The 17,041-nt window shown below is 42.1% G+C and overlaps 1 protein-coding gene across 7 annotated transcripts in view; it reads right to left on the bottom strand.

Moving 5' to 3' along the window:
• Positions 1 to 486: 486 nt before the first annotated feature.
• Positions 487 to 17,041, bottom strand: part of PPP2R2C (protein phosphatase 2 regulatory subunit Bgamma) — a 203,731-nt gene continuing 187,176 nt past the window's right edge. For all 7 annotated transcript variants that reach the window (XM_064449100.1, XM_064449103.1, XM_064449102.1 and 4 more), the window contains 2 exons: positions 13,909 to 14,000; positions 487 to 3,319 (listed from right to left, as the gene is read on the bottom strand). In XM_064449100.1, coding sequence (XP_064305170.1) covers positions 3,028 to 3,319; positions 13,909 to 14,000 — 384 coding nt within the window. In that variant the 3' untranslated portion in view covers positions 487 to 3,027. The remainder of the gene's footprint in view (positions 3,320 to 13,908; positions 14,001 to 17,041) is intronic.

Here is a 17,041-nt window from a genome sequence, read left to right as displayed (position 1 = left end):
ACACATCCCAGACGGACCCTTACAGTCTGCTGCACTGGAAGGCCTCCAGCCTGGCCAGCGATGACACTAATGCCATTTTTTACCCCATGATTGTGTGTGTCCCTTCACATTGTGCATACCTCGTATTCCATCTGTAGGAGACTGAGACTCAAATCTCCTAAAATCTCTCTTGGGTATGAGCAGAGGAAAAAGCTGGTCTAAGTTGTGAACCAAAAGCGTACCTGCAGCCCTGCTGCAACGGCCTGCGCTCATGTGTCACCACCCTAAACCCCAAGTGGGGCCACTCACAGCACTGCGTTTTATTTTCTACCTGCCACAACACTTTAGGGTCACGCAGTAGCTTGCCCTGCGAGTCCAATCCCTGTGACTCTTCCTCCTTTGTAAAAGCAGCTAAACAACACTTGCATGTCTAGCTTAAAAATAAGCTGTGCCTGGAAGTCATCTATTTATGCCTTTTTGGTTGTAGTTTTATTGAAAAAGCTGGTATTAACATATTTATATTTTTATTCAACAACAGTTAGCTAATTTGTGCAACACAAAGAATGCAGCCATGAACAACAGCTTTCAAAACAATCAGGTTTACCAACTTTACCATCACTTACTCTACACCACTGAAAGCTCAAACTAAAAAGAGAAAGAAAGTTGGAAACGTTCACAATGACGATGTTAACTTTCCATACATTCAAGAAACCAGGAAACCGATCTGTAGTAGTGATGTCAAAGACAGGAATGGAATTCTGGTCTTTGAAAGGTTTCTGTTTATTTCCTTTATAATCACTTCGTGGTATTTTGGTTGGGTGTTTCGTTAGTTTTATAAAGCTCCAAAGATATATTTCTTTATTTAATTTTAACATGTTCTTTTTGGTACCCAAAGCTGTAACAGAGTAAGGTACTTCAAATTAAAAACAAAAAGTTGTTGTATTAAGATCTGCTTTATAATAAGATATCTATAGAATCTTACTTGAGAATGTTAAAAGCTAAATATATGTTTTACAGTACTTCTAGCTGTAAATGCCAATATGAGCTGATAGCAATTTTTTTTTTTTGAGCTGCAAAGGTTAATGGAGGAGGCCAAACGTCAAAGAAATTGTATGACACCCTTGAAGCAGTAGTTTGGCATTAACAAGTTTTCTATACAATTTACCACATTCTTAAACCTTTTTACAAGGAGAAAAAAAAAAGAAAAGCAATTTTGTTAAATTTCATCAGAATAAATATGTACATATACTGTCCATGCCTGTTACAGCATACAGTACTTTATAAACAAACATTCCTCATTCCCTTTAAAATTAACCTACACATTTCATACCATATGTGTTTAGTGTGGCTGGAAACTTATGCACATGCGTTTGTGCTTCTACACACAAAATATACAGCGTTGAGCTAGAAAACTTCAAACATAGAGATTTCATGTGTTGTGTTAAGATGCCATAGAAAAGCTGTAGGCTTTGTTTTTTTCAGTTTTTGTAAGCAGATTTTCACCCACTCTTTCCCCCAAGCCAAAATACAAAAGCATGCAGGTCCCTTCATCCGCACATTCTCCATTTATCAAGCAATCGGTGCATAATGGCTTACAGGCTTTTTTTTTTTCTGAGGAGTTTTAATATGGGCAGATTAACAGGTCATCTGAGTTGTGCTCTTTTATTCATGGTCTGAGGAGAAATCCTTTAGGATATTAATTTTCCTGCCAGCGCTATTAGGGATGCAGCAGAACTTTATTTTCCTGGATTAAGAGGACTCCCTGCCAACGGCACCCGTTCCCATATAATTCCTGCATGCACTACACCGAGCGCCTGGACTTTCCTTTTCCATTTACACCACTATTCCTTCTAAACCAAGGACAGATCTACCAGTATTTATGTGGAAGGAGGTTTTGTTCGTTTGGAGTTTTTTGATTTTTTCCTATTTCTCCAGGAGTAATTGTGTCGCCCTGCAGTGGACACATTTAAAAGCGTTAAAATTCACTGAGCAGTGCTGCATCTCGCAGCACCATTCCTTTTCCAGTTACAGATCCGATGGCATTGCCTGTACTCCCCAAAGGCCAGGATTAAATTAACCATGCTGCAGCACACGAACGAGGGACTTTCTGAAGTGTCTAGCAGTGATGTAACTTTGTCCCCACTGAAGTCGATCATTGCCTTCAAGGACAGCACTTCTAGCCAAGGTTTCCAGAACTCCAACCCCCAAACAGCAGGACAGGTTTGTATGTTAACTGCCAGGCGGTGTCTGACCAGCCAGTCCCTCTGGAGTGGCAACACCGAGGTTTTTAATAGTCCTCCACATGATGAAAATACTAGTTATTGTTTTAAACAGAGCAAAGAGACCTACGGAGAATGAGCTGCTTAAAATAAGCTGGCTGAGTAACTATACCAGTCTGTCACTTATTCACTAGGGAAGTTGAAGCACAAAGTAATGTGAATAAATAAATAAATAAGGAGATGTTGTAAAGAAGGGAATGGGATGGGTGAGACAGGGCAGCTTTTCACCAACTTCTGCTCCCAGTTATAATTGTCGTGAGGCCCCTCCAATGTGCCACGTAGTCTAAAGGGATGTGGCTATTCATTCACTCAAACTGGCTTTTTAGTTGAAAGACAGGAAAATGTTACTGAAAAAAAATAATCAAGAGATTGAGGCAAAAAGCTCTAACAATGTGGTAAATGCTGTGGACTGCAAAAGCAGGCAGTGCACCAGAACAGCATGGTCCTGTGAACCTCTGAGACCCTCGAAAGGACTGACGGGAGTTGAGGAGTCTCAGCCCTCCTCAGGAACGCCCCCAATGTGAATAAATACCCCTGTCTGTTTAAAGGAACCGATACAGACCACAGTACTGGCTTTGCAGTCGTGCCTTTTACTCATACAGTTGCAATGATGGAAAATAGTTGGCTTGTCACCAGTAATGATACAGGCTGAGGGATGAAAGGATGCAACCTACAAATCCCACCACAGAAGCCACAATTTTTGTGAAGATCACATCCTTCTACAATTCTCAAGAGGCTGGTTTGTAAATATAGAGGGATATTGATAAATCTAGTGCATTTCTGAGTTCACTTTATCCTGAAATATGTACAGATTGTTTGTCGCTGCTATAGCAATGATGTTCTCAGTTGGGTGCCACGCTGTGTGCAAGATCTTCTTAGTAAAGTCCAAACTGTCAACACTGATGTCATCTTTCCTCCGTTTGCCTCCGACGCAGACTCTCCGGGGCTTAAGAATAGCTCGTGGTTTACTGCTCTCTCGGGATGCCTCCAAGGTAACATCCCGCTTGGTATTTCGGTCAAACATTCGGAAAAAGTTGTTATATGCACCTGTCATTATCACACTGGAGAGGGAGCGAGGGGGAGAGAGAGAGAAAACAAAGACAAATTAAAAAACAGCTTGTGGGATGTCTGCTACCATGACTGGACCAGGGCAGCTGAGCTTTAACCTTAGGATTAGACATCATCTGGTTTCAGCTGGGAAAGAATATAAACCAGGAGTTTTCCCACTACTCCCCAGAGTGAATAGTTTTCTTCTACCAATGTCCTTCCCTTCCCTATTAGAATATTCAATGAAAATTACAGTTACCCCAAAACTCGCATCCTGGAGCATGCGCAAATGTCAGGACCCTGACATCATGAGATTCACTTCACAAGACAATAAAAGTAATACGTTTCAGTAAGTTATTTCTAATTACCTTCCAGCTTTTTATGAGCATTTAAGGAACATATATTTTAGGTTTTTTTCTTTCTCCAGAGCTTTATGTTTTCTGACAGCTGAGATTTACCATGAGTCCAGAAACAGTCTATATAAAAAATTTCCACGTGTTTCAAACCTTTTGATACAATAGCAAGATTTAGTACAGAAATATATATTCTAATGAGCATTTTGAAGAAAGTTTTGAAGGGTTCGGAAAAATCACACTGGGTTTGCAGAAGTAAATTCTTTCCAGAATAAACCCTTTACCCATCTGAAGCCACAGACCTTGCAAGTCTAGACACCATTAAAATCTGTATCTACAATGCTTCTTTCTTAAAAATAAAGACATTGATAAACAGGATTCTGTCATCTCTTGTATGAAGTCTGAATGAAGCTTCAAGTCAGGATAGATGTCTGGGAGAAAGGGACAGAAAACATACCTCAATCTGTATAAAAATTACCCCATTAATCAGTTTGTAGTTTGAAATAATGGATTGCCAGTTGCTTCATTCTCCCAGTCCCTAGGGGCGGATATTTTGTCACTAACTTTAATGAATTCAGAATTTCATCCACAGCCCTTAGGTTATTGGATTAGCATAATCATGGTTTCAGAGCCTTGTTCGAAAGCTCATCCCCTGTGAACTTTTTCTGTATCTGAAGCCAGGGCCACACTCTGCTCTCCTATCTCAGCCCCAAATAGGGTGTTTTTCTGAATTTCCATTCTGGAAGGGGAATCCGCCCCGAACGGTCAAATCTCCACAGGAAAAGCTGTACAGTTCTAAGACTCAGGCAATCAGAAACTATTTGCCTTTCTAGTACAGCCCAACAGAGCATATTCCCCGTGCTGTGCGTGTAACAAACTAACCTCCATCTCAAATGACCGTTACATTGCTTCAGCACTTGGCTGTTGTTTCCCACTTAGGGGGAATCTGCGTTGAGCAGCACACTGGCCAGGGACCACGGCATATGTAACCGTGGGAGAACAAGGCATAAACTATACTCTCTATCATATAGGCACTCACTAGCTGATTAGATTAGATGCTCCTGGATTCAGGAGCTGTCTTACACTATATGCACAGCCTCCAGCCAGTGCTGCCTTGATCTCATTTGGGGCCATTAGGAGCTACTGTAATACAAATGAATAATATACTGAGAAACGCAAAAATGGGGGCTGTGCAGCTAACTGCTTTCACACTACAGCTACTGACTGACAGCAGCTCTGCTCACTTCAGAGCCCCTGTAGGGTACCTAGAGTGGGTGAGCTGGATTTCTACGCTGTGAATCACTAGCACGACTGCCAGCTCCATCCTGCTTCCACGTTTGCTGATGGCATACTGGGGTTGGATGACAGCTGATTCCACACCCAGCCTTTTGCCGCTCCTGGAGCGCTAAAGGGAACTGCTGCAGATCAGATAGGCATAGCACAGAGACCCAGCATGCACTGCCCTCAGCAATAGCTCACCCACAGCCTTCACCCTGTCAAGAGGCTGCTTTGCTGAGGTCTGCAGGCAGCGCACCGCTGGCTGTACCACTGCTCTGCTGCTGAGTTCAGGGATGGGCAAGAGAGGCGTTTGTCCATCCGCAGCTGCAGCCAGCCCTCGCACGGAGCTGCCTCTCTGCTCGGGAGAGTGCAGAAGCAGAACCTGCCCTTGGGTTGACTGCAGTGAGGTTTCCCTTCCCCTCCCCACCTGCAAAGACTGAGCACAATCCTGCTTAGTAAGGCACAAGTTAACAATCTCACAAGCTAAAAAACCAAAAGAGTCAGTGTGACAGCTTGATAAAATGTATCCCAGAAGCTGCAGAAAGCCTATTGATCAAGATTAGTGCCCATTTCAGAAATTGAATCAACAGCAGTAAATCTAACGTTTCACTACTTCCAAATCACCATGCCTTGTCATTACAGCTCCTGCTGTAATGGTTATTCGCACATGAAAAAGGCGAGGTTATTTCATATCTCAGCGCTAACACACAACAATTTGTGATGCAAACAGCCCAGCAGAGTACTGTGGGTTTTTTTCCCCCCAGGCAATATTTTGAAATAGGTTCATAATGCTGGGCCACCCTGTGCCACAGGCCGCAGCGCTGTGATTCCCAGGGGAATGAGGAGCATCCCTTCAGATGAAGGCAGGAACTGTCAGGGGAGCAGTTGTCATGCAGGCAGAGTACCAGTGCACCAAAGGCACAGAGACATGTTTGTCAAGAATCTTATTTTAGCAGGTTTTTGCTTGCTGTCCATTTGCTTTTTAAATTCTTGAACTCTCTCATATTTTTAAAAGTCTGCTTTCTTTGGCTGGATTTACTGCAGTTATTTTTTTTAACATATGTAGATGACTACTTTTCACGCTGGTCCTGTTTTTCTGCAGTTTAATGGCTCAGTAGAAAATAGCATTATGTAAATGAGAAAGTGCCCATTCTTGTTCAAGGTCACAAACACAGATGGATTATAACCTTACCTGCTGCTTAAAATAACAATAAAAGAGAGTGAGAACTATATGCAAGCCTGCAATTTATTCCTGTTCAGGAAAATATAATGTACAATAATGGAATGTGTGTGATAAGGAGAATTTTATATATATATTAGAATAAAAATTGTAGCTGAGTGTAGGAAGAGTCTGTTCTGCATTTCCAGACTCTGCTCTGCACAGCAGCATTATGACAAGTCCTTGCACAAAACCGTTGCAAGTGAGGCTTGTTCAAGAAACGAGATGAAGCCCCTCACCCAAAACACCCCACCCTAATTCATGGGTGTGTAAGGGAGCAGCCTGGAAAAGCTCTGCCCAACCACCTTTAATTTTACTCAGAAAGCAGGTTTTACAAGTTCTGCTACACATGGTCGGAGGTACCATCATCTTAGCCGTGCAAGGGTATTTAGGACGCAGAACACACTCCAGTGCACCCTGAGGAGCAGTGTACTGACAGCTCAGGCTGGAGTAAAGCTGCTGATAGACTGTACACAGCTCAAAACACCACAGCTACAGGCAGCAGGATTTAAAAAAATAATTTTAAAAAGGCAAGAAAAGCAAATAGCAGGAAAAAAACCCAATGGCAGCAACACGGCTACCACTGCCTACATTTCATGCATCAGCAGCATAGCCAGTGCTCTGGAAGGAGAGGCAACAGCCCACATCTGCAGGGCCCCAAATGCATTTTCACAGCGCCATGCTAACCCTCCTGTGCTGCCCCACGAGACGAACACATTTTCTTCTCCACATGGTGCCGCTCTGCAGAGCAAACAGTACACTGCGCTTCTCTTTTAGAGCTGCTCCAAGCAAGTTCTGAGGGTTTCTGACAATTCTTCAAGTGTGTGTGCTTTGAGTGACAACACAAAATGCTACTAATTCATCCAGCCTGCACAGACGTTGTGGCATTCTTGCTTATTAATGACACAATCTGAGGCATCTCACTGCCAAACTTCAGTCCTTGTGGGGTTGCCACAGCCCAAAGTCTTATTCATTTTTTTTTCTTTACAAGCAGGACAAATGTATTCTTACAGAAGGTAAAAGGGGAAGGAGAAACCCTGAGTACAGTCCAATCCCACTTTTATTACTTAATTTAAAAATATATATTCTATTCTATTCTATTCTATTCTATTCTATTCTATTCTATTCTATTCTATTCTATTCTATTCTATTCTATTCTATTCTATTCTATTCTATTCTATTCTTATTTATGTTATGATAGTTTACTATTTCTTCTTACTCCCTCCCTAGTTGCCGTTCTGTTCTCTTTTTCTTTTTCTTCCCCTACAATCATGACGCTGGTCTTTACCACACTTTCCAGTTAGGTTTTCCTTTCCCTCACCCTCTTCCTCCTCCCCTCCTCTTTTTCCGTTTCCCTCTACTCCGCTCTTTGGATTTTAAAAAACACTCTATCTGCTTCTCTCTCCTGCCAGTGAAGTCTCTTCCCCAGCTTTATCCTCTGTTCCCTGCTCGGTCTTGTCCCTTTAGCTTCACTCTGTTATTTCCCTTTCTCTGTTCCTTATTTTTCCCTCTCACCTCTTCAGTTTACTCTTGGAGGTCTCACTGCTTACCCTTTCTTTGCCATCTCCTACTACGTCCAGTCTTGCTTACTCTCCCAGACAACTTGCTCAGCCCTTGAGGGCTTTGGGCTTCCATCCTCACCTTCTCCTTTAGGCTGAACATGACAACCAGTAGTTGTACCACAGATGTTTAATTTAGAGCCAGTTTTAGAGTCTACAGCACCATTCTAAACATTACTGACAGCTCCAGCATCTTTAAGCACCTCAATACCTTAAAACATCTGGCTCTTAATATTTTGGTTTGGGTAATGACTCTGTTAAATGAAATGCTTCAGTATGTGGCTTCCCTCTCTAAAGTTCTGCTTCTGTTGGAAAATCAACAAATTCCCTACTTCACCAACCTCAAGGGCGTCTGAATAGGACTTCATCATTTGTACTAAACTTCAGTGAGATCTTCCACAATATTTTTTGGGCACTGAGATTTCATCAAACATGTCAGTCACTAAGAAATGGTGTTATCTCCGTCTTCCTCATATCTGTTATTCCCATATTTCATTCAGAATTCTTTATTGCAAGCCGAGCTCTTAAATGTTATCCATGTTGCGGCCATCCTTGCATGCAACAGCTTTTATCAAAATTGCTCCATTCAGCTGCCTTCCTGGATGTCAGGGTTTGCCCTGAAACTCTGGGGACATCAGCTGGAATTAAGGCTTGCTTAAAAAAATCAAACCATACTTGTTTCACATTGTTTTGTGGTTTGTTCTTGGGTTTTTTTTAAGACTCTTTTATAACAATTTTTGGGCTAGCTCTAGCCCAGATTAGTCTTTCTAGATGCATTGAAATTTTTCTTTACCTTCAGATTTCTATTGTCTGGAGAAATCCAGCTCATGGCATAGTTTCCCCCCCTCCACTGTTTCTCAAGAGCCCATGGAAGCCATGGGATGGTCTGACAGGACTAAGGCTGGGCACGCTTCAAGGATCAGTGCATGCCAGGCTTAAGGATGATAGAAAAACTAAACCAGCCCTGCTAGCCTGTCCCTCACTGCAAATGTGGCAGCAGAACTTCATTCCCTCTGGCAAGAGCGGCACAACATCCACCCCAAGCAAGTGTGAAGGGAGGAGACTCAGAGCAGCTTCCACCAGAGCCTGCCTTGTAAATCTCTGCAAAGGAGTCCCTCAAGGCTCCCAGAATGAAAAGGGACCATTTCTTTGACCTGAAACCTTCTCCCCAATTATATTTTGAGCCCCTCAATTTCAGCAGCATGTGTACCAGTGCAGAACAGTGGATCTGCAGTCTCCTGGGACTAAAAAGCAAGGCTCAGCAAGTCTGGTTTTGTGACAAGCTGACCTTATGAGAAGAAAGGATTGGTTCCAGGAAAACTCACCAAAAACTTTTTTCATGGGAATGAAAAATGAGATTTATTATGACAAAGGGAAAGGAGGAAGCGCTGTTGCAAACAGTGGGGGCCTGTTGGCATACTGGGGGATTTTCCTTTATTTTGTGCTGTGTGAAGCAACTGACTCCCTATCACAAAGAAGGAACTTCTGTAAACCTCCTGGGGAGCATGCCGATGGGAAAGCGTGAGACACCGGATACAGTGTTGTGGCACTCCAGTACAGCTGGCTGGGATAAGACTGGGAATAAGAACAGGGGATCCTCCAGTCCTTCCAAGCTAATATTTGACATGCCGAGCCTTGAGAACAAAATGATGACTTCTAGCTCTCCAGCATGGAGCGTGCTGCCAGACAGGAATAGACTGTTAACATCTCATCCACTGGGACCTGCCAATTCCGCCTGATTAGAGTGAAGGCTGACGGATATTCAGTGGGATGAATGACAGCTCAGCAGGAAAGGACTGACTGAACAGTTGTATGTGACTTCACTCATCTGCTTACAGCATATCACTTATGATGGTATTGAGAAGTCTCCCTGGAAGGGTTCCCATACACCCATTCATTTGAAATCTTAAATAAAAAAGAACAGTAATTAAGGTATTCACTTACTATCATGTAGAATTACTACACTATTTTTTCCCTTTTACTGGCTTCTCCTGCAACTCTCAAACAGCTCCATAAGTGCTAATCTTTGCAGTAAAACGGAAATAACAAAATGCGTATGGTTGACACTGAGAAGCAAACAGTGTCTTGTGGGTCATTATTAAAAGACCTGGCTTTGGAAGTAAATGGAAGAACTATATTAAATCTGTATAAATAGGGCTCACATATTCTAGATAGTCATATAATGATGTATTATTATATACATACAATAAAGATGGCATGATTTTAGTGTAATATACCCAACTACAGATAATATGTGCTCATCTGGTTAAATTAGTGTAAGACCCCTGCTTGACTCCCTCCCCTGACCACTGCTGCTGCCAAAGTACATAGTGATTAATGTGCCCTTCAGCAAATGAGATCGGCTCTGTCTGATCGTATTAGTTCCTGTTCATTGGAGAAACTGAGCATCAATCACGTTCTAATCACAGCTCGTGTACATTGATTTTTTTGTAAACAGCCTCACCATCAGGTTCTATCATAGCCTAGATTAACTCCTTAGTAATGACAAAAATTAATAAAAAATATTTTCACCCAAATGATATATATGCTTTCATTTTTAACTGAACAGTCCTGCCACTTTAAATTGGCATTGTAGCTTTAAAGTCTGCAAAAGATGAAAGTAACATGTTTGGAACGGCAGTTATTACCGTTACGTATACATATTAATAATATAAATACAGTGTTGCAGCATCTCTTAACAGTACCATTGTTAATAGCCATGGCTTACCTTTAGCACAGTCCTTTTAAAAATAAGATACCAAAAGGATCAAATTAAGTGACCTTACTATTAAAATTAACTGTTTTTTAAGAGTTACTGGTACCCAAAAATAATTTAAATTATGATCCACAAAAAAAAAGAATCCTTGTAGTGTGAGGCAAAACAATACAATGCACAGAAGCAGGAAGCTCAGAAGAGTGAATGTTCATCAAAAAATGAACATCAGTGTTGATACATTTGACTCTTAAAAAGAAACAACTAGATTAAAGAGAACCCTTATCTTTCGTCAAACGTTGCCAGCTACTCTACTCAACAGTTTCCTACAATCAAGAGCAGCGTATTGTGTTTAGTGACAGATTTGGTAATTATGCACAACTAACAGCGCTCCAGTGTCTGGGCAGTACAATACATGGAGCCCCACAATCTAATGTTCCCACTTAATAAGTACTCACTACATTGATCTTTCTGATCTGCCAAGCAGGAAAGAAAATATTATGCTCACTTTAAATCCTGATATTGAGTAATATTTCTATTATTACCAGGCAACTCTCGGGAGAGTGTTCTCACCACATTAACGAGGATGGCAGCATTTCATTCAACTAGAGGAGAAAGACGCTGGGCCCGGGAACACGTGGCTGTCCATCCTGTACAGCACACTGGGAATTCCCATCAAGGATAACCAAAATGGTTTGAAAGGACTTGAAAAGCCCTTGCTTTGTCAAAGTTTGACAGTATCTAAATTATTTGATTGCGCTGTTCTTCTGTGCCAGATTTAGGCAGGGATCAGCACCATCCATATTTCCAAGAAAGACTTTGATTTTGGTATTTCCAGTAGGACCAAACTCAAGCAGTGTGTTGGTTTTAGCTGAGAAGGGGTAGTGCCTGTGGTGGTCGGGGACCTTTCCAGCTTCCCGCGCTCTGCCGCGTGGGCAGGGGGCTGGGAGGGGCGGGGCCATGGCGGGGGCAACTGACCCTGATTGGCCAATGGGCTGTTCACTCCATACCACGTGATGCCATGGCCAGTATATTAACTGCCAACGGGGCAGTTGGTGCGTGGGGGGGGGGGGCAGTTGCGGCTCGGGGACTGGCGGTGTCAGGTCGGCGGGCGGTGAGTGGCTGTGTCGCGGGTGGTTCGTTTCAGTGGTTCATCCCCCTCCCCCCTCCCTCCCCCCAGGTATCGCGCCTCTTGTTTTCCTTTCCATTGCATTTTTGTTGTTGCTGTTTTATTTTAATTATTAAACTGTTCTTATCTCAACCCATGAGCATTACCCTTCTGATTCTCTTCCCCCATCCTGCTGGTGGGGGAGTGAGCGAGCAGCTGTGTGGGGCTGAGTCGCCAGCTAAACCACAACAGGCAGTAACCGATGTACTGAGACAACCCTCTGCTAAAACATCCATTCATGCATGGGTTTGGGAGGTTCAGAGAAAAGCTCCAAAACCTGGATCATCCTCTAAAACATCTGTGGGTCATTCCCACCGTCTGACCATATCAAAGGCATTTCCACAACAGCGGGTGCCCCAGCTGCAGTCACAGCGATCTGGGGAGGATTTTGCCCAGCGTGGTCCACCTGTGTCATTTTAAATGGCCAGTAGTTTGTATCACAGGGGATACTCAATGCTGAGTTAATCCTTGTCAGAAAACATTACCTTGGCAGGCAGACAACAGGGATAACAGGCGTATATAGTTTCATTTGCATAATAAATGATACAAAGTAAAAGTTCTATTTCTTAGTAATGACAGAATATCTCTGTTGGGCAAGTACAGCAACTGAGCAAAGGAAAGTAGTCCAAAGAGAAGATGACCCTTGCACAGTGTACAGCATTACACTTTATCCGTATTTGTGGAAAACACAACTGGAAGAGACCTTGATCTGCACTTCCAAGTTCAGACACTTGTCATTTTAACCAGTGTCTCATATAACTGCTTTCATAAACTTCCTTAGCATCATCATCAAAACAGTTGGGCTTCTTACATCTCCACTACTCAGGACAGGAAGACTACTCCACACTGTCACTGTCTGAACTGGTATGAACTACCTCTAATTTCCAGGCTATAATTACCTGTTGTCACTCAATACCTATTTGCTGTTATGTCATCATTCATGTTTTCCTCCCTATGTATAACTCCTTGATATACTTACTAAAGCAGATATCATCTTGGCTTCTGTTTTGCTAAGCTGATCAAAATCAAACTCCTGTCCTCTCCTCTCTTTAGGGCAGCTGTCTATTTGCCCAATTAGTTCATCCACCTTGGAGATGAGGGACAAGGAATGTGTAACTGCAGTCCAAAGGTCCTTGAACAAGACCCTAACGTAATGTCACCACTACTCTTTTCTCTGCTGGATATCCAGTCTTGCCCATTCAAGGATCATATTTGCCTTTTTCACAGCTGCCCCACACTGTTTCATAGTCCTTGCCCAGTCTAGGGGGGCAGGCCTGCTTCAAATGCAATGAGACAGACCATTTTTCTCTTTCCCAAATGTGAGGCTACGTTTGCCTAAGGCACCGTTCCAGGCTCTCAGTGAGTGCCAAACTTTTGCCTCTTGACTCCTAGCTCTGCTGAGCCAGAAGTCACTGTGTGCCATTCAAAATTGGCTCCTGTGCTCTCTTTCACATGCATTCTGTAGACTGCTAATCCCTTCCACAGTCACCTAGTATACGAATGTCCCTGTGAGTTTTTTCCAACTGATAAGATGAAGGTTTGTGTTTTCTTTCACCTAGAATCCTCACCTTGCATTATACTCTTGCATTCCATCCATTTTTATTATTCCAGTCCTCTCGGCTGCTCAGTTGTTTCTGTACCATATTCCTGCTCCCCGAAGTACTGCCACCACTCGCTAACATTATGGCATTAGCACATTTCATCCTCACTCACACTCTCTGACTTGTGCCAATATTTCTTATGAAAACATTCAACAAGATATTATGTCCAAGATAAAAAACAGGACCACTCCTTCAGTGCATAGGGAAAGGGACTGCTCTGATGGGGGTAGGTATGAGAAGAAACTGTCATTTATGTCAGTGGGAAGGTGGCAGCAGTTTGTGGAGAATCAGTGGGTGCCTGTCACTGCCGTTCCTCGCTCCCTGTTTCCAGTAAATGAACTGGATTTCTGAGGCAGCTCATGTGTAAATATAGGATCACACAGCTTCCTTAGTGTGCTGGTGGGGCTGTGCAAGTTGGCAGCGTTCTTTTTAACTTTTGCAGCCTACTTATGATTTTGGTAAAAATGGACAGAATTTGAAGGGTTTTTTTTTTCCCTAAGGCATGATCCAAGATTAACAAAGTATACATCATGTCTAATGAGGTCAGAGACACAACCACACCAATATTCAAACACCTTTTATCAGCCTGAACAATGATTCGTGAAGATGTAAATTGATGTGGAAAATAACCATGTGTAACACTTTACTTTCTGATTGTTCCTCATCATATGGGACCTAAATGAAGACAGTGATGGACATAAGGATGCATTACCTGTCTGATCCATTCCACGCACATTCAAACTTGTCAAAGATGCAGTCATTTTCATAGAGGGAACACAACTTGCTCCGAAGGTAATCATGGACCTATTTCAATGAAAACAACTGTTGTTACTTTTGAAATAAAACAAAATGTAAAACTCCACAACCAGCCACCCCCCCCCCCCCCCCCCACTTTATCTCCCACATTCACATTCAAAATATACTGCACAGATTGGTAGCTTTGCAGAACATACTGCATTTAAACACTAAAGAAGCTATCTGTACTTTTCCACAGCCCAATTAACCAGGTGCTACAGAATTATTGTTGCAGGAAGGCATGAAGCATACCTCCCTCGGCAGGCTGCAGACCACCCCTCTTCAACATATTTGTTTCCTGCTTGGGTGATTTTCTCAGTGTTAGCCTAATTCCCAAAGACATTTCACCAGCTGACACCCTAGATGTGCTAATTAATGTGCACGAAATCTAATTTAAATAGTAACAAAAATGTCATATTCCAAGATCAGTGGACTCTCACTTGTTGTGGCAGAAAGAACTTGGCTCTATTAAAAGAAACTGTAGTGTATGGTATTACATATATTTGGGTAAGGTATTTCAGAAGCCAAATACAGTATAAGGTTGCAGTTGCACAGGCTGCAAATTAGAACACTAATTTAGCCCAAGGGTATCTCCTTTTTGGCTGAGACTTAAAACCAACATTGTAAATTCTCACTTGCGTACTTGAAAAGTGGGACTAACCAGCAGAAGACCTCTCCTCTGGGCCACACATCTCTGCTGAACAAGGGTTATCATAAAGAGACAGATCGCATGCACACTGTTTCAATCCGTTGCTGAATTTCATTAGTTTTCCTTCTGGATGACTGGTTTCACTCCACAAGGAAATAATGAGCTAGAAAATCCCTGCCTAGATGAATTTACTCATGCACTTTCACTCCTGATGTTTTCTTCTAGCTGTTGTAGAAACTATAAAACAAAGATGTATATATGGCCTCTTGGAGCACACATATCAGCCTGATAGCTGAGGGGCATAATTTAGCTCTGGCATACAGAGGTACTGGTTCGTGCAAGTCCAGGGAGACTGCTCCTGCTCACGGATGCTCAGCATCTTCCTCTGGCCTGAGGGCGTAAACATTTCTTCTAGTAAGATAACGTCTATCAAGACCAGACGAGGCACAATGACCTTTCACTTATATTTTCTTTAAACTAACCTCTTTTCAGTTGCCAAATTGTATTCTAAGAATACTTGTAACATAAGGTTATTAAGGATCATAAATTTTAGTCATAGATCAATTTTCATTAATAGATGAGTGAACACTGAGCTGTATATGAACATATACTTTATACAGCAAATAACAGGCAAACGGTAGATGCAGATAAAACATTTCACAATTAAATGCATTTACCCTCATCGTGGTGAATAATAGGTCAGAACACTTTTAGTACTGATGCAGTTTCTTGCACCCTCTGTAATTAAATCCTTTCATTTTCAGTTTACTTAAAGCCTTTTTAAGTGAGCAGTGTAATTTGTTACAGGACTGGAGTTCTTTATCATCTTTGTGAGCTCCCAACACTTGGAAGAAATAGAAAGGTTGGGTAAGGCGGGAGAAGGAAGTAGATTGCATTTGCCTCATTGACTGTCGTTTCTAGGTTTTCCTCCTGTTACCATTTCCAGCAGCCATCTGTCATGACCACTGCATGTATACACCCTTCGCAAAGTGTGTCCAGCTCCACAGCTTGGAGCTCTGCCTTTCTATCAGCTCTTTTAAACAGCATTTTGACATCAAGGTCTCAGCTCCTTTTTTCTTGACTGACTGCAAACTTGCACTACCGCCTTGAACAGCCAGCCTGCTCTTCATGTGGACCCTTTACCACATTTGACCACATTCAGACCTTCAGGGTGACTGTGAAAAACTAACTGGAAGAAAAAAATTTTACCTTGTTTGCACGTTCATCTGCTATTCCCAACTGAGGGTAAAATCAGATTTTCCTTGTCTGTTACATATTGTTCTTACCACATATGAATAGTACTTGAATCCCAACCAAATTAATTCCTAACTGATTACAAAAGGCATTCTCTTTTTCTTCACTGCACTGTTTTAGGTCAGACCTTCATGGAATTTTCTAGCAATTCCGTGTTCCAGACTAACACAGCAACATGACTACATGGGCAGCTATTTCACTGGGACTGTCACAATCAGGAATTGCACTGGTAAGCGTCACATCAGTCCAAATCCCTATGCAACGGACCTTGCCAAAAGTGGATGAAGTTATTATTAGCTATGAATGTGTTCTCCTCTGGTTGCCGCGGATATGGTTCCGCTGGGGTAATTCACCTGGGCAGCATCAAAAGAGTATCCCGTTAGGCAGGGCTGCCTGGCAACTTTGAAGCGTTGGTCGTTCCACTGTATTGCTCTTTCAGCGCTGTCCAGTCCACCACACTCTGCCCTTTTTTGTTTTATGATGTGAAGCATAAACAGGAGAAAATCCTGTTGCATCATTGTCAGCAAATAAAGTGTTTCAGCAAGGCTGCTCTATGCAATTGCATTCTTTTAGCCACAGCATTGACAAGGAAAAGAACTTGCATGAGGAATTCAATATTTTTGTGATACTAAAATTGTAACCTGATAATGAAGCAGTACAGTTACAGACTTTGCTCTTTCTTACAACCATGTGGGGAAATCTATCGTGACCCTCTTCAAGAGTCTCTCAGCTGGACAATATCTAAGTGGCTACCATGCAATGGATGAAATAAGACAGTCAATCTTTTAATTAATATCTTTCAGTCGTTTAAAGATATACATGTCATCATAATTATGTGGATACATAACTAAAAATGTTAGGTTTATTTTCTGCCTTTGGGTGATCCACCACAAAAAACTTTCTGAGAGATTTCCAAGCTTATATATGAGATTTATGTATGTGTGAGAGAGATACGTCTAAGACAAATTATTTAAAAGAGTGATTTAAACCACTTTTTCTTAAGAACAGAATTCTCTACCCTCTGTAGTTGAAAAACACAAAAGGTTGCCCAGAGCAGTTGGACTGTGTGAATCCTATGCAGTCCTGTGCTATTGGCTTCCTAAAACCCCTGAGTTCCAGATCCTCCTTTAGTCCACTGCAATGCTCA

This window comes from Phalacrocorax carbo, chromosome 4 (genome assembly GCF_963921805.1).
Source record: "Phalacrocorax carbo chromosome 4, bPhaCar2.1, whole genome shotgun sequence".
NCBI classification, from domain to species: Eukaryota; Metazoa; Chordata; class Aves; order Suliformes; family Phalacrocoracidae; genus Phalacrocorax; species Phalacrocorax carbo.
This window is presented reverse-complemented; position numbering and strand designations above follow the sequence as displayed.